Source organism: Muscardinus avellanarius (assembly GCF_963383645.1).
Source record: "Muscardinus avellanarius genome assembly, chromosome: 1".
Classification (NCBI taxonomy): domain Eukaryota; kingdom Metazoa; phylum Chordata; class Mammalia; order Rodentia; family Gliridae; genus Muscardinus; species Muscardinus avellanarius.
The window spans coordinates 185,327,099-185,349,450 of record NC_137786.1 but is presented as its reverse complement, the minus strand read 5'-3'; the positions used below and the strand labels follow the sequence as shown (position 1 = coordinate 185,349,450).

The window sequence follows — 22,352 nt, the reverse complement described above, 5'->3', positions numbered from 1 at the left end:
AGTTCTTTCCCTGTCACTGCTAAAAGGGACGTTTACTGGCTTAAGGACAACCTAGGGTTTATTTTATTTAGGGTCTCTTAAAACTACTTCAGGTTTAATTTTTCATTACTGAGGTAATTCTTCTAAATAAGTCCATAACAGACACGTGCTGTTTTGTTCTTGGTTCTGTTGGAAATGAACACTTGGTAAAGCTATACTTCACAGACACACATTTCCAGGCATATCAATGGAGAAAATTACACAACCCACTTAAACGGGAACATGTTATTTCTTGATATCTATGTGATAGAAACATCTTAACCTCACTAAGTGGTTTAAATATTTAATATTCTTGACACCGTGGGCAACGGAAAACTGAAGCAAATGCAAACATTGTAACTGGGCGTGGTGGCGCATGCTTGTAATCCCCACGCTTGGGAGGAGGAGACAGGAGGATCGCAGGTTCAAAGCCAGCCTCACTGGCTTAAGAGCCTGTTTCCAAATAAAAATATAAAATAGGTCTGGAAGTGAAGCCCAGAGGGTAAAAGGGTTTCCAGGAACCCCAGTACCACCAAAAATAAATAAAGAAGCAAACATTATCTATCCACTTATGTTATACACAATGGCCATATCTTATATAATATTAACTGAAGGTAAAGAAAAAAAATCACTAAGTTGTGGAGGGCTTCACTAAGTAACTGAGGCTGGACACTAACCTGCAATCCTTCTGTCTCAGCCTCCCAAGTACTGGGATTATAGGCGTATGCTACCACGCCTGGCTTTATTTTTTATTTTGAAATAGGGTCTCACTGAGTTACAAAGGGTCTCACTAAATTGCTAAGGCTGTCTTTGAACCTGAGATCCTCTTGTCTCTGCCTCCCAAGTACTGGAATTATAAGCATGCGCCACCAAGCCCAGCTGTTAATCTCATCTGAAGAGAGCAGAGAAGGGGAGCGAAAGCTCAAGAGTCTGGGCTGGGCTCTGGGCTGCAGAAAGGACAGAGTCACGTGCACTTCAAGGCCCACATAGTCCTGTTCTTCAGGCCAAGCACAGCAGAAAGCTCAAGTTTCTTAGGCAGAGTCAAAGAGCTGGTGCTACATTGAAAACTAAAAGCCTTTGACAGGCCCCCACATCAGGCGAGCACTGCCACATTAAGAAAAGTCAATCTTCTTAGGCACTAATTTCTAACTCTGAAATCAGGACAAGGTCAATTTCAAACCCACTGTAGATATTTTGTTGACAGAAAAAAACAAATGTCAAGGATAAGAGACTCATTCCACTTCTAATTCCAAAAAAAAAACAAAACAAAACACAAATAAATTTAGACCACTGGGTTTGACTACAAAATGTCTTAAAACATGATACTGAAAATCTTTGTATAGTTCTTCCAAGCAACAGCCAAGTTTAGAAATTACTGCCAACTTATCTTTTTCTACATCTGTCATTCCATTCTCTTCTATTTAAGCTAGACAATTTCCTTGGACAAATATTCTGTAGCATGTTTTATTTTTCTATTCCTCATTAAATCTATGTACACTAAAATTAATGTACCATTACTGTTATTTTAACACCAACAGACCGTTCCCTCACTACAGTGAAACTGCCTTCCAATCCTCCTGTGTCAGCTTCCCAAGTACTGGGGTTACAAGCGTGAGCCACCCTGCCCGGCTAAGGGCAACTTCTTCACAGTATTTTTTTTTGTAGCACCTAATGCCAATAACCACCTTTCTGCTTTTTAAAACTTTGTTTCGTTGGTGCCCTTAACAACTCTCTCCTAGTTTTTCGCCTATCTCACAGCCCGATCAACTCAGCTTCCTTTACCAAATCCCCTTCCTCCTCCTACTATTGAAACAGGCCCAAGGTTCTGCCCTTGGCTCTCACAACTCCAGTCTCTTCCTCCCTGATCTGACCCACGTGGTCTCCACCTCTCACAAGCTCCAGCTGTGCACTTCCAACAGATTACAGGACAGCACAAAAGGACATTACACCTAAAATGCCAAATGCACCACCCTCATCATCATGCAAGGCCCAGTGTGTTCATCATCCTGGCATTCACACACACACACACACACACACACACACACACACACACTACCGTTTAGTACACATTTATCATGGGTCCAGGGACTATATTAAATGTTTCACACATACATGTTGATTTTTTTCAGTCTTCTCAAAAGTACAGTGAAGAAATCAATTATCCCCATTTTACCGATGTAAAAACCCAGATAGATCGAGCAATTTGTGACTTGGCCATTAAGTGGTAAAGTAGGTTTTTTAAAGCAGTCTGACATCAAAGACCATGATTTTACTATCCAGGCCTGACACCTGTCTCTACCTCCCCACCACCAAGCACTACGCATTTGGTCCTGTGACCCCTAGACTCTCCCAGCTCGCCTTCTCCATTTTCACGGATACCACCACACTACTGTCTCCAGGCCACTCCACCTTTCCCGGCTTCCTATCTCTCCATATTGTATCTATGCCCTCCTGCTCAGGAGTCCATGGCTCACAGCTTCCCACTGCCCACAGGAAAAAGTCAAGACTCTCCATCCTCCTCCACCACCACTCTTCCTCACAGCCATCATGTTCTAGTTAGAAAGGTCCTATGACATCCTTTTACAACTGCCCAGCATCTAACTCCATGTGTGTGTGTGTGTGTGGGGGGGGGGTTACTAGAGCTTGCTGGGAGCCATCTTAGAACCACACACTGGGATTAACATCTTGGTCGGGCTCAGACAGAGTACTCGGAGTACTGGGTGCAATGTGACTGAAAGCAGACAGACTCCAAGGGACCTGATGGAACTGATGGGAGTGTGAATTCTGATGCCTTCCCCACCTACCAGTAAAGCTTGGCCCTTCCCTCCTCCAGGCCTGTCCCATGACTGTCCTGCTGTCTTTTCTTATCTTGACCCCTGACAACTTGCTGGATCCTGTGTTTAATCTTTTATGATACCTGTTTAAACCTTCTATAAAAGAAAAGTACTGGCTGCAAGAGGACAGGAGATTCACAGAATCTCCTCTCCAGTCACCTCAAACACCAAATATTAAATATAATGATTTTCTCCACATTATCATATCTGACTCTGAGTCATTCTATGTGAGAGACTTCTAATCAACAGCAGTTTTCCATCGTAAGACTATAGAACAAGTATTGTCCATTACAGGAGATTACACAGAGGCCCGGGCATTCACCATTCAAACCCAGGGGCATTCAGCCTTACTCTGTTTTTTATTTGAAACTGAATCCCACAAAGTTAGTGTGTGCTGGCCTCAAACCTGCAATCCTGTCTCAGCTTCCCAAGTACTGCCACTAAAGGTGCATGTCACCAGGCCCAACTCTAAACCCCTTTCTTGTATCTGCAAATTCCCTCCCTCCCAATGTAGAAATTGGAAACACAAACCTTTCCCCACCACCACCACTTTTTTCTTGGTACTAATGTTTGAACCCAGGGGATTCTACCTCTCAGCTAAATTTCCAGCCCTTTTTATTTTTTATTTTAAAACATTCTTGCTGCCAGGTGTGGTGGCGCACACTTGTAATCCCCGCGCTTGGGAGGTAAAGACAGTAAGATCACGCAGGTTTGAAGCCAGCCTTGCTGGCTTAAGAGACCCAGTTTGTAAATAAAAATATAAAATAGGTCTGGGAGTGTAACCCAGAGAAGGCCCCTGGGTCCCACCCCCACTACCACCAAAAAACAAAAAAAAAACAAAAAAAAAACAAAAAAACATTCTTGGTGGTGCACACTTTTAATCCCTGTGCTTGGGAAGTGGAGACAGGAGGATCACGTAGGTTCGAAGCCAGCCCTCACTGGCTTAAGAGACCCTGTTTCCAAATAAAATATATATATATAAAATAGGTCTCGGAGTGTAACCCGGAGGTAGAAGGGTTTCCAGGAACTCCAGTACCACCAAAAACAAACAAAAAACAAACAAAATACACACACACACACACACACACACACACACACACACGTATACGTATATACATATATATATTATAGGTCTGGGAGAGTAGCCCAGAGGGGTAGAAGGGTTCCATCCCCAGTACCACCAAAAAAAAAAAAAAAAAAAAAACTTGCTAAATTGCCAAGGCTGGCCTTGAACCTGAGATCCTCCTGTCTTAGGCTTCCAAGTAATAAAAGTACAGGGGTGCAGCACCAAGTCAGGCTATACAAACCCTCTTCATTCCTCCTGTGCACTAGTACATGGTACTGCACCTGGGCCGTGCCAACTGGACACACCATTCCCTGACTGTGAGCTGAGACATGGACACCCTGGAGAACTTCCCTTGGTAGCAAGGGCTCTGAGTTCCTTAGCAGCACCCACAGGGGCCTGAGGTGTTCCACTGTTCCAGAACAGTAACTACCCTTGGGTGGCTACAGCCACTTTCCTGTAGCTCTTCATAGGAGTGACCAGTGTAGACCAGGCTGCACAGCCTCCACACCTGGTTTTTCAGCCATCCTGATGATTATATTAGCTACCCACAGCGTCCTTTAAAAGTTGGAGGAGCCAGGTGTGGTGGTGCATGCTTGTAATCTCAGTACTTGGGAGCCTGAAACAGGAGGATTGAAGGTTTGAAGCCAGCAACTTAGCGAGGCCCTCCACAACTTAGTAAGACCCTGTTTCCAAATAAGAAATAAAATCAGGTTGGGGGTATAACTCGGAGAATAACTCGTTAGAATGCCTCTGAGTTCGATCTCCAGTACCAATAAATAAATTAGTTAATTAATTTAGTTAAATGGGACTGGGAATATCCCTGGAGGTAAAAGGTCCCCTGGGTTTCATAGACAGCAAAAAAAAAAAAAAAAAAAAAAAAAAATCCTTTTTGGCTTATGTCAGCCAAGGTCGCTATTTCCAAGTAAGAACATTCAGTAAACTGGACACCTCCCTCACTTCAGACGTGGTCTTTGCTTTCCTACCCCATGTAACTACAACTACCTCTTCCATCCAGATTTCTTTTCTCCTTCCTTCTCCATTAAACAAAATCCTTCCCATCCTTTAAAGCCTGGTACAAGTTCTTTTCTCTCAAATGCAGTAGTTAACCCTTAAAAATAACCGCTTTCTAAGGACCAGGCATTCATTCTCTCATTCAATCTTTATAAGAACACTAGCAGGAAGATTTTAGCACCAGCCCTAATTTAGAGGTGAGGAAACTGCCCAAGGCCACGGAGCCAGTGAACACCCATGGAGCCAGAATCCAGACCCAGGAAGGCTGACTCCAGAGCCCACCCCTGTGAAAATACAAATCACAAACAAAGCACAGGCACAAACAAGTCTGGCCCCTCATCTGTCTTGATACACCTATGATCTGAGAATTTTTTTATATTTTCTAACTTGCTACAGCATCTGGTGCAGGCCTTGAGCAAAAGCTCGGCCAGGGGACACGCAAAGGCTGGAGTTCCCCACGAGAAAAACTAGCCCTTCCCCCTTCAAAAGAATTATTTTAAAATTATTTGAATTAATATGTATAATTGGAATTTTATGTATATGCATTATAACTAAAATAGATAGGCAGCGACATGTGAGAGACTGAGTAAGCAAAGATCTTTTTTTCCCAAGAATAAAGTTTGGGCCAAAGATTAAGTTCAAGCTGACCTTAGTTTGGGCCAACATATAAGATTAAGTTCAAGCTGGCCTTGTGATGAGACAAAGCATACTTTCTATGATTCATTAAATGTCTGGCACCCTGTCCTGAAGTCTGTTAAAGACTTTTTCTGTCCTTGAAGTTCTCTGCTTGCCTGACTGTGGTTTGTCTACCCTGCCAAGAAAGAAAGTATAAAGATTGTAACAAATCCTGAATAAAGTGGGAGAAGCTTGCATCTGGTCTGTGTGTCAGAGTCTTCTCTTCAGGACCTGACTCTTCCCTCACCAACAAAGGACCCCCGGCCCCTGCTAGGGCTGGACCCCAATACTAACTGGTTGGGAGAAAAAAAATCAAAACAGTATTTCGTGAACCATGAAATTTCAACTATCTATACATGATTTGTGTGTGTGTGTGTGTGTGTGTGTGTGTGTGTGTGTGTGTGTGTGGTACTGGGGATTAAACCCAGGGGCATTCTAACTCCAAGCTACACCCTAGCCCTATTTTTTATTCTTTATTTTGAAACAGGGTCTCACTGAATTACAAAGGGCCTAAGTAGCTAAGGCTGACCCCAAACCCGATCCTCCTGACTCAGCCTCCCAAATGCTGAGATTGCAAGCGTGGGCCCCCATACCTGACTTATAAATGAAAATTTTATTGAAACATAGTCACATACTGCCTGTGACGCTTTCGTGCTTTAAGAGGAGCAGTGAGCAGTTCTGAAGGCACAAGGAGCCCAGAATCCTACAAAGTTTCGTGTATTTATGGTGTGACCCATGACTAAAAAAGTCTGAGAGATGGCTTTGAACCACTACATTATACTGCCTTTCTTTCAAACACATTTCCCTTACCCCTTACTTCCCCCAGACTGGAAAAAGCTTTCTCTTCTCTGTATTCACACTGTGTTTGCTTCTGTAACCCGAGGTCTGATTTGCTTTTTATATCACACTTGACTTATGTTTCTCCTCAACTGACTGATATTCCTTGAAGACAGGAAGCAATCATTTCCACTCTGCATTCTCCCGGGCTTCACTTACTACTGGCAGTAAGAAAAGGTTTGCTGAGGCCAGGCATGGTGGTTCATACTTGTGATCCCAGTACTTAGGAGGCTGAGACGGAAGGTTCACAGGTTTCAGGATAATCACAGCACATAGTGGACGCCTATCAACCTAGCAAAATCCTATTTCTTTTTTTTTTTTTTTTTTTTTTTGTGGTACTGAGGGTGGAACCCAGAGGCTTTCTACCTCCGGGCTATACTCCCAGACCTTTTTTATATTTTATTTGGAAACAGGGTCTCACTAAGTTGCTGAAAGCCTCACTGAGTAGCTGAGGCTGGCTTCGAACCCATGCGATCCTCCTATCTCAGCCTCCCAAGCGCGGGGATTACAAGCGTGCCCCACCACGCCCGGCGCAAAATCCTATTTCTAAATAAAAATAAAATAGGTTGTAATCCCAGCATTCGGGAGGCTGAGACTGGAGGATCACAGTTTGCAGACAGCCTCAGCTACTTAGTGAGGCCCTCCGCAACTCAGTGAGACCCGGTTTCAATATAAAGAATTAAAAATTTGGTAGAGGGTGTAGCTCGGAGGTCGAATGCCCCTGGGTTCCATCCACTGACCCACAAAAAATAAAAATAAATAAATAAATAAAATAGTGCTGAGGGTATAGCTTGGAGATAAAATAACCCTAGGCTCAATTTCTAATACCACCAAAAAAAAAAAAGAGAGATTTGCTGGTTTTCAATAAATATCACAGTGTGAACTTTTAAACACATCTTAATAATTTCCCTACAATGAAAAATGAAACTTTTATATTACTGGGATTACAAGCATGAGCCACCATACTCAGCTAAAATAAAACATTTAACACAGACGAGACTGTATTGGCAGGGTAGATAAAAAGCAGGTGCCCTCAGCCACGGCTTTCAATGTGTAACTGGCACCGCCTTTCTGAAGGGCAGCTTTGCCTTGCTCCTCTAACATCTTCAAAGTGTTTGTTGTTTGGGATTCAGAATTCCATTTATAGGCTTTTTTTTTTTTTTTTTTTTTTTTTTTTTTTTTTGGTGGAATTGGGGATTGAGCCCAGGGGCATTCTACCTCCGAACTATACTCCAGCCCAATTTTTTATTTTTAATTTTAAAACAGGGTTTCACTAAGTTACAGAGGGTCTCACTAAGTAGTTGAGGCTGACTACAAACTTACAATCCTCCTGTGTCGGCCTCCCAAGTACTGGGATGACAGATGTGTGCCACCACAGTTGGCTAGAAACTTCTCTTGAGGGAGCAAGCGTGTGAGTGTGCAAAATCGCGTGCAGTACTCAGAGGACTCAACACCCTTGGTGAGTGTGCATTACATGCCAGCACTGAGCTAAGTCCATCAAGTGCAGAACCTCACAATGCTTAGTACAAACACTGTTATTAGCTTATTTCACAAATAAGAAAATTAAGACTCAAGAGGTTAGGTAATTTTTCCACAGCTAAGGGACTACAGATGACTTTTCTTTTAAAGTGGCAGCACTATGCTAGGCGTGGTGGCGCACGCTTGTAATCCCCGCGCTTGGGAGGCAGAGACAGGAGGATCGCACAGGTTCGAAGCCAGCCGCGCGCGCTGGCTTAAGAGACCCTGTTTCCAAATAAAAATGTAAAAAGAGGTCTGGGAGTGTAGCCCAGAGGTAGAAGGACTTCCAGGAATCCCACCACCAAAAAATAAAAAAAATAAATAAAGTGGCAGCACTAAAGCTGATTTTAATTTTGCACATGATCAGTCTTTCCCAAATTTTCTATTGTAATGAGCATAAATGACATGTCTAAATTTGTGGGCAGTAAGGCAACGCATACACCTTACTTCTATTTTTCTTCCCTTTGGGAGCTCAGGGAAATAACCCTGAACAAAATAAGCCAATGTCGTTTTCCACTTACTCTGAAAAGAGTAAAAAGTCATCATCCTAGACTTCAAAGCAAGAATATTATTAACTCACATTAAAGAGCCATGAGAACACACTGGACCTATTTTGTTTCCCACATATCACCACTCAGCCAAGTTTTACAGTCTGTCAATATGCGTTTAGACAGAAATTTGTGTGATGACTTGTACTAAACAAAGACTCTTTAGGCACGAGGACAAATTCACCTATAATCACAACTTAGAGAGGAAGAATCATGCGCTGTGGGGATTACACATCCAGCTCACTGAGTTTGGGGCTTTTCTGGATGCAAGAATGTTTTCCCTCCGATTCAAAACCTTAGTCAAGGCTCCTTCCATACCACACTGCAAACACAAATACTTCCGAGTCAGAGAGCTATTGGGGGCTCAGCTGGCCACATAAAGCCTCCCCAAAGCCACACCTTACCTCTTCTGGCACGATAATTAACGGATACTTGTCCTCAGATAAAAAGTTGAAAATAACCCATACGTTAAATGCATCTTCTTCGGTAATGAGAAGGGGACTCTTTGTGAGGTTTTTCTTGACACAGAGAGTCCAACACATTCTATTGAATTCAATCTTGTCAAAGTTGTCTTGGACCTAAAAAGGAATAAGAAAAACCCCCAATGAACCAGTTCAAAAGAAGGAATATAAAAGCCAAGTAGAAAAGAAAGAGAAAGCCTCCTTCAGGCTTCCATATTAACCAATCCAATTAACCAGTACCCAGGAGCCACAAGCTCACATTTGATCTAGGTACTATATTTCTTTTTTCTTTCTTTTTTTTTTTTTTTTTTTTTTTTTTTGTGGTACTGAGGGTGGAACCCAGAGGCTTTCTACCTCAGAACTATACTCCCAGACCCATTTTATATTTTATTTGGAAACAGGGTCTCACTAAGTTGCTGAGAGCCCCACTAAGTAGCTGAGGTTGGCTCTGAACCTGTGATCCTTCTGTCTCAGCCTCCCAAGCACGGGGATTACAAGTGTGAGCCACCACCCCCAGGTTCTAGGTACTACATTTTCTTTTCTTTCTTTTTTTTTTTTTTGTGGTACTGGGGTTCCTGGAAGCCCTTCTACCTCCGGGCTACACTCCCAGACCTATTTTATACTTTTTTATATTTGGAAACAGGGTCTCTTAAGCCAGCGCGGCTGGCTTGGAATCTGCGTGATCCTCCTGTCTCCGCCTCCCAAGCGCGGGGATTACAAGCGTGTGCCACCATGCCCGGCCTAAGGTACTACATTTTCTTTTTTTTTTTTTTTTTTTTTTGCGAGTCTGGGGGTGGAACCCAGGGGCATTCAACCTCCGAGCTACACCTCCTGCCCTATTTTTTATTCTTTATTTTGAAACCGGGTCTCACTAAGTTGCAGAGGGCCTCACTAAGTAGCTGAGGCTGTCCGCGAACCGCAATCCTCGGGTCTCAGCCTCCCAAATTCTGGGATTACAAGCGTGCGCCACCACGCCCAGCTTAAGGTACTACATTTTCAATGGCTCAACTAAAAGCATTAAATTTATCCTGACACTGAAGCACTTATCCATCCACATTGCCCACTGGGCACAGTTACTCACCTGTCAAATAGTTATTTCTTCATGTGTCACCTTAGCTTTCATAATACACTACCAACCCTAATACAAAGAAGAAACTAAAAATGTCAATTATTCAATAAGCCACACCTGAAACCGCATCCTGCCGGGCATGGTGGCGCACGCTTGTAATCCCAGCATTTGGGAGGTTGAGACAGGAGGATCATAGTTCACGGACAGCCTCAGCTACTTAGTGAGGCCCTCCACAACTTGGTGAGACCCTGTCTCAAACTAAAGAATAAAAAAGAAAATAGGGCTGGGGGTATAGCTCAGAGGTAGAATGCTCCTGGGTTCCATCCTCAGTACCAAAAAAAAAAAAAAAAAAATTTAAATAAAGAAACCTCGCCGGGCGTGGTGGCGCACGCTTGTAATCCCCGCGCTTGGGAGGCAGAGACAGGAGGATCGCGCAGGTTCGAAGCCAGCCGCGCGCACTGGCTTAGGAGACCCTGTTTCCAAATAAAAATATAAAAAGATAGGTCTGGGAGTGTAGCCCGGAGGTAGAAGGGCTTCCAGGAACCCCAGTACCGCCAAAAAGAAAAAAAAAAAAGAAACCTTATCCTTGTATCCTTGTTTATACATATAGGTCAAAGAACATACCTCTTCTGGGAAAAGCGGTTTAACTGAAATTCTAAAAAGATAGCTTGCCATACAATATTCCCTCACCCTGTACTATAAGCCAAATACTGCACTATAAATTAAGGATACGAAGGCAAACAGCTGGGTCTGTGCCCTTAAAATGTTCACAATTTATTAGGAAATACATACGCAAATAGGTAAATTATAATAAAACAGTGTACAATGCAAATAGAATTTTCCTTTACTCAAGCAATATTTATTTATTTTTTTATTTTTTATTTTTTGGTGGTACTGGGGTTCCTGGATGCCCTTCTACCTCCAGGCTACACTCCCAGACCTACTTTTACATTTTTATTTGGAAACAGGGTCTCCTAAGCCAGCGCGCCCAGCTGGCTTCAAACCTGCGCGATCCTCCTGTCTCTGCCTCCCAAGCGTGGGGATTACAAGCGTGCGCCACCACGTCTGGCAAAAGCAAAATTTAAACAGCAATTATTAATTGCCAATGACAGTGCAAAGATACCCAACATAATACTAGCCTCTGTCTCCAAGGAATGTCAAAGACAACTATAATGTAGTGTGACAAGTACTATCATAGAGATAAACAAAGAATTTGTGGGTATATTGAGGGTCTGATTCAGTCTTAAGGTACGAGGGAGACTGTATTGATTGTGTGCTGTGACAACAGAGCTGGGTCCTCAAGGACCTTCACGAGTCACACAGATCAAGAATGGGCTGGCGAGGTGAGGCACACCTGGAATCCCAGTGCGTGTGCCGAGGCAGGAAGACCACAGGTGTGAGGCTGACCTCAGCAACTTATCAAGACCCTGTTTCAAAATAAAAAATAAAAAAGGTTGGGCATATTGCTCAGAGGTAGAATACCCCTGATTTCAATCTCCCTTGCCAAATAAATAAAGGGTGCTCCAAGTAGTAGAAGAGAATGTGAGAAAGCCCAGAGGTGGAGACTCCAGGGTCAGTTTAGAAGGACTGTAGAAGTTTAATGTGAATGGGGCTCTTAGTGCTAGAGAACAGGTTTTATCAAGGTTCCTCAGAAGTACTGGGAACAGAAACCATCTTGGGTTCCTTTAAACAGAAAAGAGATGTATTGAAAACACAATGGATAGCCTTACAAAACATAAGAGCTGGAATATCAAGGTGCTGAAATTAGACCTGTACCAAAATGACTCACAGGGACAGTGTGGTAGGGACCCACTGCCAACGCAACAGGAGGGCGCCACCACTGCCCTGTCCTTGATCTTTCGTGCCACTTGCCACAGGGCATCTCGTCAAGCCTGGGCCACATGCCTGTGCTCCAGCTGCCAAGGGGCATGGAAAATGAGAGTTTGAACTCTGGTTTCTCTCGGTGAGACCAGTCCTGTTCTCCATCAATTCAAATGCCTGGGAAACCAAAAGAGGCAAATGTCCACTGCACAGAACCTATGGTGTGGCCAGAAAGACAGGTGGAGGCCAGACCCTGAGGAGACTGGTCATTCACTTTAAGAACCAGAACTCAAGCCAGGAGTGGTGGCGCACGCTTGTAATCCCAGCATTCGGGAGGCTGAGACAGGAGGATCGCAGTTCACAGCCAGCCTCAGCTACTTAGTGAGGCCCTCTGCAGCTCAATGAGACCCTGCTTCAAAAATAAAAAATAAAAAATAGAGCTGTGGGTATAGCTCGGAGGTAGAATGCCCTTGGGTTCCATCCCCAGTACCGCAAAAAAAGAAAGAGAAAAAGAAAAAAAGAAAAGCAGCAGCAGCCAGAACTCTGTCTCTACTGCTGCATATAGCCCTGGCCATCATTTTTGGAGCCATATTCTGGGACAATCTGGAAGATGTCCTGGAGGAAGCAGCAGGATAACATGAGCAAAGCATTTCTTTTTCTAGAGAATTAGGAACAAGGTGTTGTGTGTGCTGTAAGGAAGAAGTCACTGGCTGACTGTAGAGAGCAAAGTTTCTCTCTCTGTTTTTTTGTTTTGTTTTGTTTTGTTTTGAGGTACTGGGGGTGGAACCCAGGGGCATTCTACCTCCGAGCAACACCCCCAGCCCTATTTTTTTATTCTTTATTTTGAAACAGGGTCTCACTGAGTTGCAAAGGGCCTTACTAAGTAACTAAGGCTGTCTTTGAAGTGTGATCCTCCCATCTCGGCCTCCCAAATGCTGGGATTACAAGAGGGCGCCACCATGCCTGGCTTAAAGTTTCTCTTGACCTCTAACAAACCAGTCCCCTAGGGGTAGGAAGGGATCCTGTTCTCTGCCTGCAGCACCTTGCCTCCTTCTGTACTACTCCCCACGTCCCTAGCAAATGATTCCATGGAGTTCCTGTGGTCAGTTCCTGCTGCTGCTTTGTTCATTTATTTATTTATTTACCCTAACACCATTTATTGAAGACTTATATGCAGGTTTTCACTTAATCTTTGTATTTGTCTATAACAGTACATATCACCCTTATTTTACAGATCAGGACAGAGAAATTTGGAAAAATGGAATAGTTTTATTAACTTCATATGGCTAGTAAATGTCAAAACCAGAATTCCAACCAAAGCTCTAATGGCAGTTGTTTCCACTGAGCCAAACTGCGGTATAACTCAGTAGAGGGAGACGGTCTATGTGATGAGGACATCTGTGCAGAACTAGTTCCGAAGGCCAATACCACCAGCTCTGCCCACACCCTGCAAAATCACTAAGTGGAAGATCGTGCCGCACAGGGGAAATGACATGTGCACAAAAGCACATCTCCTGCTCCGAAGAACAAGAAGTGATTCTATGTGGATTATGTGGTCAACGCTGGGGTTCCTGAGGAGGAGTGGCTAGATATATGGCTGCAAAAGCAAAGACCAAATTGTAAAGGGCAAAAGGACTTGAGAAATGGCGTAGCGGAAAGCACCAGTGAAGGGTTTTAGAATAGAAAACAAGCACATCATATAGGGCCCATGTTAGAACTCTGTATAAAAGATGGTATTTGAGGTGGGCTTAAAAGCATATTGATGACTAAAAGGAAAGGCATCGCAAAGGACAAGAGAGGGAAAAGCACCAGCACACCAGCTGCGGTGGCGCACGCTTGTAATCCCAGCATTCAGGAGGCTGAGATAGGAGGATCATGGTTTGCAGACAGCCTCAGCTACTTAGTGAGGCCCTCTGCAACTCAGTGAGGCCCTGTTTCAAAATGAAGAATAAAAAATAAGGCTGGAGTGTAGCTTGGAGGTAGAGTGTCCCTGGGTTCCATCCCCAGTACTGGAAAATAAATAAATAAATAAATAAATAGGGCTGGGGGTGTAGTTCAGAAGTAGAATGCCCCTAGGTTCCACTCCAAGTACCACTCCAAAAATAATAATAATAAAAATATAAAGGAAAGAAAGAAATAAAAGAAAAGGCACGAGCAAAGGCATGGTGGTAGCTGTGTGTCCATGTGTGAGGAACTCTGAGGAGCCAAGATGGGTTGATATGGGTGCAGGAATAATGGTAGATCAAGCCAGGTGTGGTGGCGCATGCTTGTAATCCCAGCACTTGGGAGGCTGAGACAGGAGGATTGCACAGGTTCAAAGCCAGCCCCAGCTACTCAGTGAAGCTCCCAGCTACCCAGTGAGGTTCTCAGCAACTTAGTGAGACCCTGTTTCCAAATAAAATATAAAATAGGTCTAGGAGTATAGCCCAGAGGCAGAAAGCCCCTGGGTTCCACCACCAGTACTAAATAAATAAATAAATAAAGGCTTAAGGATAATAGGTCTGTACATCCACCAGGACAGTGATAGTAATAAATGAAGTACTGACACATGCTACAACATGGATGCACCTTGAAAACATGCTACATGAAGGAGGTGAGACACAAAGGCCACATACTATGTGCTTCTACTAAGGGAACCCTCAGAACAGCAAGCCCATGGAGTTAAAAAGTAGACTGGTGGTTGCCAGGGGCCTGGGGAGATCGACAACTGAGACTACTCGTAGGTATGAAAGTTATTTGGGGGATGATGCAACCAAATAGGAGCAATGACTGTACCATATGGTGAAAGTACTAACAACTACTGAATTGTAGGCTTTGAAATGGTGAATTTGGGCTGGGGATGGAGCTCAATGGTAGAGCACTTGCCTGGCATGCAAAAGGCCACGGGGTAGATCCTCAGCACTGCAAAAGCCAAACAAAATAGTAAGTCTTGTGCTGTGTGAATTATATGTCAATGGAAAAAATACTGGTTTCTTAGAGCAAAAGCACAAGAGCCAAGAAAATGGAGAAGGGAAAAGGGGAAGGCTCTTGACACAGCCACACATACATTTCTGACCTCCAACTCTCGCCGAGTCCACTTCTGTATTTACTGCAGCTCACCCAACACCAAGAATTCTTTGATAGAAAACGCCGTATTTTATTCACACTGAATGCACTGTCTGCCTTGGAAGCAGGTCGGTTCATTTGCTCATTTCAGTAGTCATGCAAGTTTCCCCGGGACCAGTCACTGTGCTAAGACTGGACAACAGCGGCAAGCCCTCTCCGTCACAAAGTCTACACTCCGGAGGACGAACCCAACAACAAACAATACGGCAGCAACCCAGTACCTGCGTGCTGAGAGCACTAGGTGAGTCTCTGAGGAAAAACACGGGGCGACGCCATCAGGGCGCTGCACGAGGCTGCGAGCTATATCTGAGAAAACCTCCCTATGGAAAGGACCATCACACCAAGACCAGAGGATGGACAAGAACTGGCTGTACTTTATGGGTGGAGGGAGCCTTAGAGCAGAGGAGGCAGCATGTCTGAAGGCTGAGGCAGAAAGGGCCTTGGGAATCAGAGGAGCAGAGAGGAGGCCACTGGGGTGAAGCGGCCTGAATGCCCATCAGTTGATGAACATGTAAACAGACAGTGTCATGTTCACAATAGACTGTTATTTAGCCATAAAAAGGAATGAAACACTGTTACATGCTACAACAGAGATGAGCCTTGAACATATGATAAGCAAAAGAAGCCAGACCCAAAGGGCTGCACACTATAGGAGTCCACAACAGACAAATCCATAGACAGAAAGGAGACCAGTGCTTGCCCAGGGCTGTGGGAGAGACGAGTATAACTACTAGTGGGTATGGGATCTTTTGGGGAGGAATTGGTAAAAATATTTGAAAAGTAGCCGAGCGTGGTAGCACACACTTGTAATCCCTGTACTTGGGAGGCAGGAGGATGACAGGTTCATGGTCAGACTCAGCAACTTAGTGAGGCCTTTGGCAACTTAGTGAAATTCTGTTTCAAAATATAAAATAAGCCGGGCGTGGTGGCGCACGTTTGTAATCCCCGCGCTTGGGAGGCGGAGACAGGAGGATCGCGCAGGTTCAAAGCCAGCCGCGCTGTCTTAAGAGACCCTGTTTCCAAATTAAAAAATTAAAATAAGTCTGGGAGTGTAGCCCGGAGGTAGAAGGGTCTCTAGGAACCCCAGTACCACCAAAAATATATATATAATAAATATATAATATGTATAAATATATATATTTATAAATATAAAATATATAAATATATTATATATTAAATATAAATATATGATAAATATAATAAAAATATATAATATTTATATATATAAATAGGGCTGAGGGTGTAACTCAGAGATAAAATTCCTCTGGGTTCAATCCCCAGTATCAAAAAAATAATTTCTAAAACTGACTATGGTGATGGTCACACAAAATAATGACTATTACAAACAACTAAGTAATATATGTTAAATACATAAATCATATGGAATTATATAGTATTGAGAATTATATGTCAATAAAAATGTTATTTTTAAAAACCCTATTCCTTGAGCCAGGCGTGGTGGTGCACGTTTATAATCCCAGTACTTGGGAGGCCGACACAGGAGGATCACAGGTTCTTGGCCAGCCTCAGCGACATAGTAAGGCCCTCTGACTTAGTGAGACTCTGTTTCAAAATAAAGAATGAAAAATAGGACTGGGGATAGCTTGGAGGCAGAATGCCCCTGGATTTGATCCCTAGTACAGTAAAATAAATAAATAAATAAATCCATCCATATGTCTTTACACCACTGACATTTATGTTGTTAGTCAATGTGTTACCAGCCACACAGTCATCCACAGCTCTCAGCTCTCAGAAGTGTCTGGTTCTCTACTGTTTCATACACATATATATAATGAAAATATAGCAAGTTGACCTTGGTCAACTTGCCAAATTAAAACATACAACTTTCAGGACACTTTTAGTCCCAGCTACTCAGGAGTTTGAGGCAGGACCCTGAGTTCAAGGCCAGCTTGAGCAACGTAGTGAAAGCCAGTCATTGGGGGGGAGGGGTTTACAACAGCCTAAGGACAGTAAGACAGAATGTGCCAAAGCAGGGGGGTGAGGGTTAAGAGCAGTACCCCTCTGTCTTCGAGGCAAAAGGGACACAGTACAGCTGCTGTGAGAAGCCAGGTATGGTGGTGCACACCTGTATCCCAGTACTGGGAAGGCTGCGACAGGAGGATGGCAGGTTCAAGGCCAGCTACAGCAACTTAGCAAGGCCCTGTTTTCAAATAAAAAAGAAAAAGGGCTGGAGTTGTAGCTCAGAGGTAGAATGTCCTTGGATTCAATCCCCTGTACTTGAAAGAAAAAAAAAAAAAAAGCTCTGAGAGTGGAAGGCATTGTTATTCAACGTAAGAAACTTAAACCACCATTTTATGCAAGAAAAATAATTGTCACATGAGTACCAAACATGGTAATAAAGTTCACACACCGAAGGGAAAAAGGCTAAATGTCAGACTAGAACAACAGACCACAGAGGCTGCTAGACTCCGGAGGAGACAACATATTAAGCTGAAATGTTTTCCTCTCAGTGTGTGTATCTTCCAAAAACAATAACAGAAAATGATTCTGTTGGGAAGAATGAGTCTTCAATTTGAATTTGGTATACTGCCAGCAGATTACTGGTTTTAATCACACAGCCAGACCAAGCCTTAATACTTACTAACAATGCCTTGGACCAGTAAGCCTAATCAGCCACTAAGTCTCATGAAAGAATTACACTGCCTCAGAAACACACTGAAGCAGAGCTAGTTTTTTATGTAGCTCCTTGGAACCAAATAGTCAAGAAATATTAATTTACTACTTCAATTATTCATAGTCAGATAATTCAGGAAAGGTGTCTCTCAAAATAAAAGGAAAGAAACTCACAAATTTCTTCCTATATGTTTATGGAATTCCATTCTCTTACTGAACAAGGAATTTAAGAAATAAAGTTAACATGCAAAGGAGGCAAGATATTTGGTAAAAGAACAGACATAATCACTTGTAGTCTCAAGAAAGCAAAAAGAAAATATTCTTTCAATGGGAAGAACAAGAAGAATGGTGATTATGAAATAAACATAGAAACCAAATGTAAAAATTACTCTTGGGTTCAAAAAGTGAGTTTCAATATAATTTATGTCCTAGTCCCAACCCCTCCAGAATAATTATCCCAGGCAAAGACAGAAGGCCTCTAAAACAATCTCGGGACAAACAAAACAACTTGACAATGAGGAATACCAGACCCTAATTAGGAGAAAAGAATCACTTTAAACACTTTAGAGAGAACCAGAGGGATGCTGAGAGAGTCTGAGATTATCAGAATGGTGTTTTGCTTTTTTTTTTTTTTAATTGGGGATGGAACCCAGGGGCATTCTATCTCTGAGCTACACCTCATCCTTTTTTATTTTTAGCTTTTGAAACAGGGTCTTACTAAGTTTCTGAGGCTGTCCTGGAACCTGCAATCCTCTTGTCTCAGCCTCAAGTAATAGGATTCCAGGCATGTGCATGAAAATTTCCACCCTGCTTTCAATAAGTATTTCCCATTTGGCCAGGTATGGTGGTGGTACACACCCGTAATCCCAGTTTTTGGGAGATTTAGACAGGAAGATCACAGATTCAGGCCAGCCTCAGCAACTTAACAAGACCCTGTTTTGAAATAAAAAATAAAATGATGGCAGGGGGTATAGCTCAAAGGTAGAACACCCCTGAGTTAAATTCCCAGTACTACAAAACACAACAATAACAAAAATCCTCCCCAATGTATCTAAATAACTAGAAACAAAAAAAGACATAATAATTCTGAAAGGGAGTGATTAATTCCTAAAGAATGCAGTAAAAGATCTGGGGATGGAGCTCTGTGGAAGCACGCTTGCCCAGAATGTGCAAAGCCCTTGGATCAATCCCCAGCACTGTGGCAGAGAGGGAGAGGGGGACGGAGGGAGGGGTTACATGGTTTAGGTTGGAAGCCTACCTACCTGTTATGAGCTGGGCCACCTTTGGCTCTGACTCCTCCTGACTTAGAAGGGGCCACTCCATACTCCAGTGCTGCCTCACAGGACTAACACGAGGATCAAATGAGGTCATATGTATGTACGAAATACTTTGAAAATGTTGAACCATTTTTTCATGTTTTCTTTGCATAACAAATTGCAAGCACTAAGTTTCATGTCAACATTCCTCAGTCACTGTTGGTATTCTTTTTCCAACCAAATTTCAAAACAAGGCGCTAATCTTTGCTCAGTGTAAAACCACACCACGGAAACCCCGCGGCTTCACTTGGACGGCAGCACTGGCGCTGCTCCACTCCAGGTGGCTCGCAGCAATAAACAAGGCCTCACTGTTTCATCACTGGCTCCGTGAATAATTTTTCTCCAAATTCAGGGACTCATTTTGGACTTTTTAGAGGCTGCTATATTTTCTCCTTCAGTTACAAAACTTTAAAATACCAAAATACTCAAAGAACATTTTAAAACTTAAAATTGGAGAGGTTCTTTAAAAAAAAAAAAAAAACAATTCCAATAAGGGGAACAAGATGCAGCCGTAGGGCACAGTGCTTCAAGATGTTGGTTAAGCCATGACTTCTCCCTCCCCACTGGTCCCACACACACACAAATTCTAGTACTGAAAAAACAAAGCACTCTGAGGCTTCTGGGAACTTCCCAGTAGGCTCTGCAGTGTTCTAACAGGTGCAGCTTTGCTTACTGTCTATAAGTATCGTCAATATTTACTGTCTGTAAGTATCATCAATATTTGCTGAGAATAAGAAACATTTACTTATAATCCAACTGGAGAACACTAGTAAACTACCAAATCAATGAATGAAACAGAAGCAAAAATAAAACACTTCCGAGTTGTGAGACTTCACACATTCATTTATGTAGAATTTAATTCGGTTTCTGTTATCAAGATACAATTCACAGCCAAGCATGGTGGTGCACTCTTAAAATCCTAGTACTTGGGAGGCTGAGACAGGAGGACTGCAGTTCACGGCCAGCCTCAGATACTTAGTGAGGCTCCCTGCAACTTAGTGAGATCCTATTTCCAAGTGAAAAATACAATGGGTTTAGGGCATAGCCCAGAGGTAGAATGCTCCTGAGTTCAATCTCACACACACAAGAAGATATAATTTACATGCCATAAAATTCACCCCTTTAATGTGTGTAACTGAGTAGGGTTTAGGATATACTCACAAAGCTTTACAACCATCATCACTGCTAGAACATTTACATCAAGCCCATTAGTAGTCATTTACCATTCCTACTTCCCCACAGCCCCTGAAAACTTCCAGGCTACTTTACCTCTTTTTATTGGCCTATTTGAGACACATATAAGTGAAATCAGACAACATTCAGTTTTTGTAGATTTAATCAAATTTCATATTAATTATGTGGTTTCTTTTTCCTAATTAAAGCATGACTGTACAACACAGTGACAATTAATGACAATGTATTAAATACTTAAAAATTGCTAAAAGGAGATTTAAAATATTCACAAATAAATGGTAATAGGATAGATGCAGTGGTGTATGCCTATAATCCCAGTAATTGGGAGGCTGACAGGAGGACTGTAGGTTTGAGACCAGCAACTTAGCAAGACCCTGCTTCAAAATAAAAAATCAAAGCTGGAAGCCAGGCATGGTGGTACATACTTGTAATCCCAGCATTTGAGAGGCTGAGACAGGCAGATCACGGTTTGTAGAAAGCCTCAGCTACTTAGTGAGGCCTTTGCAACTCAGTGAGACCATGTTTCAAAATAAAGAATAAAAAATAGGGCTGGGGGCATTAGCTCAGAGGTAGAATGCCCCTGGGCTCCAACTCCAGAGCGAAAAAGAAAAAAAAGCCAGGCATGGCGGCACACAGTTATAATCCCATTACTTGGAAGGCTGAGACAGAAGGATCGCAGATTCACAGACAGCCTCAGCTACTTAGTGAGGCCTTCTGCAGCTTAGTGAGACCCTGCAGTGAACCTTCAATCTCCCTGTCTCAGCCTCCCAAGAATTGGTGTTACGAGCATGAGCCACCTTGCCCAACTGATTTAAAGTTTTTAAAATTCAACATTTTTATGTTCAAATTTGTAATGATCCAAGCCAAGGGGAAAACTAACCATGAAATTAAATGTCAAGAAGTTATACTTATCTTCCAAACATGATACGGTTTTATACCATCCTTACTCGGAACATAATCCAGAGGATTCACACAAGTAGTACCTTTAAAAGTCTGGGATGAAGAGTTTGCTGTATAATATCTATATACTAAAGATACCCCGCCACACCCATGCTTTAACAACCATGCTAGCCAAGCACCATGGCACACACCTATAATCCCAGTACTCGGAAGGCTGAGACGGAAGGACCACAGGTTGAAGTGAAGCCTCAGTTAACTTAGTAAGTAACTAAGTTAACTAAGTAAGTAAGACCCTCAGCAGCTTAGTGAGACTCTGTTTCAAAATTTATAAAACAAAAAGGGCTGGGGTTGCAGTTCAAGGGTAGTTTTGTACTTGGATTCAACCCCAAGTACAAAACAACAACCACCATTCCCATATAGAGAGAACTTTATTTTTCAAAATAAATAAAGACCTTGAGAGAAGACAGGTACAGATTAACACAAAACACAGCTCTTCACTTCAAAGAGCAAACTGAGGTAGAAAATTTTCTGGATGCCTCAGAGCTCGGCTCCCTAGTGAACTAGCCAACGAGGGGTTCAAGGGCCCTTGGCAAATTAAGCAAAGCTGTAAGCAAGAAAAGGTTAGAATCATACCTTTTCCAAAATGAACTTGTTCAAATAGGGCATGTAGCCTTGATTGGAGACGGGCCCTTCATCGTCATCCCTGAAGTGCTCTTCAAGGGCAACAGGGTCGTGTGGAACCTTCAGCACCGTGCACAGGTTATGGGAAAGGACCTATGGGGGGAAAAAGTAGATTAAAGGCACCCACTAACAAGCAGGCAACACCTTCACCTGGGAACGCAACACCCAGCTCCCTGCCCTGGAGAGAAAGATGGAGACTAATGAGCAAATATGGGGGAGCACTGCTGAGCAGCCACTCCCTTCTTATCACCCATAAATCTGTCTTGTTTCCTCTCCAATTTGGTTCACTTCAAGCAAGTCTTTATTACATGTTTACCATGAGCCAGGTTCCATGCAAGGCTGTGAGCAGAATACTCCTTGAAGCCTTTTATAAACTGGTCCACACTGGAAAGAAAGGGATGGGAGGGCGGGGCATGGTGGCGTTCATCTGTAATCCCAGTACTTGGGAGGCTGAGACAGGAGGATCACAGGTTCAAGAGCAGCCTCAGCAAATAGTGAGACTCTCATCAACCTAGTTTCAAAATAAAAATAAAATAGGGCTGGGAGTATAGCTCAGTGGTAGAACACCCTTGGGTTCAATTCCCAATACCAAAAAATAGAAAGAAAGGGACAGGGAGTATATGTTCAAAATTAAACTTTTCCCAAAGCAAAGCAGGGTCAGCCG

General features: G+C 42.9%; 1 protein-coding gene across 2 annotated transcripts in view; it reads right to left on the bottom strand.

The window, feature by feature from the left end:
• Positions 1-22,352, bottom strand: part of SWAP70 (switching B cell complex subunit SWAP70) — a gene marked incomplete at both ends in the record, with an annotated part of 72,699 nt that overhangs the window by 24,651 nt on the left and 25,696 nt on the right. The window contains 2 exons of one of the 2 annotated variants that reach the window (XM_080700782.1): positions 8,912-9,085; positions 21,641-21,781. In XM_080700782.1, coding sequence (XP_080556908.1) covers positions 8,912-9,085; positions 21,641-21,781 — 315 coding nt within the window. The remainder of the gene's footprint in view (positions 1-8,911; positions 9,086-21,640; positions 21,782-22,352) is intronic. The other variant, XM_080700783.1, reaches the window with a different exon arrangement.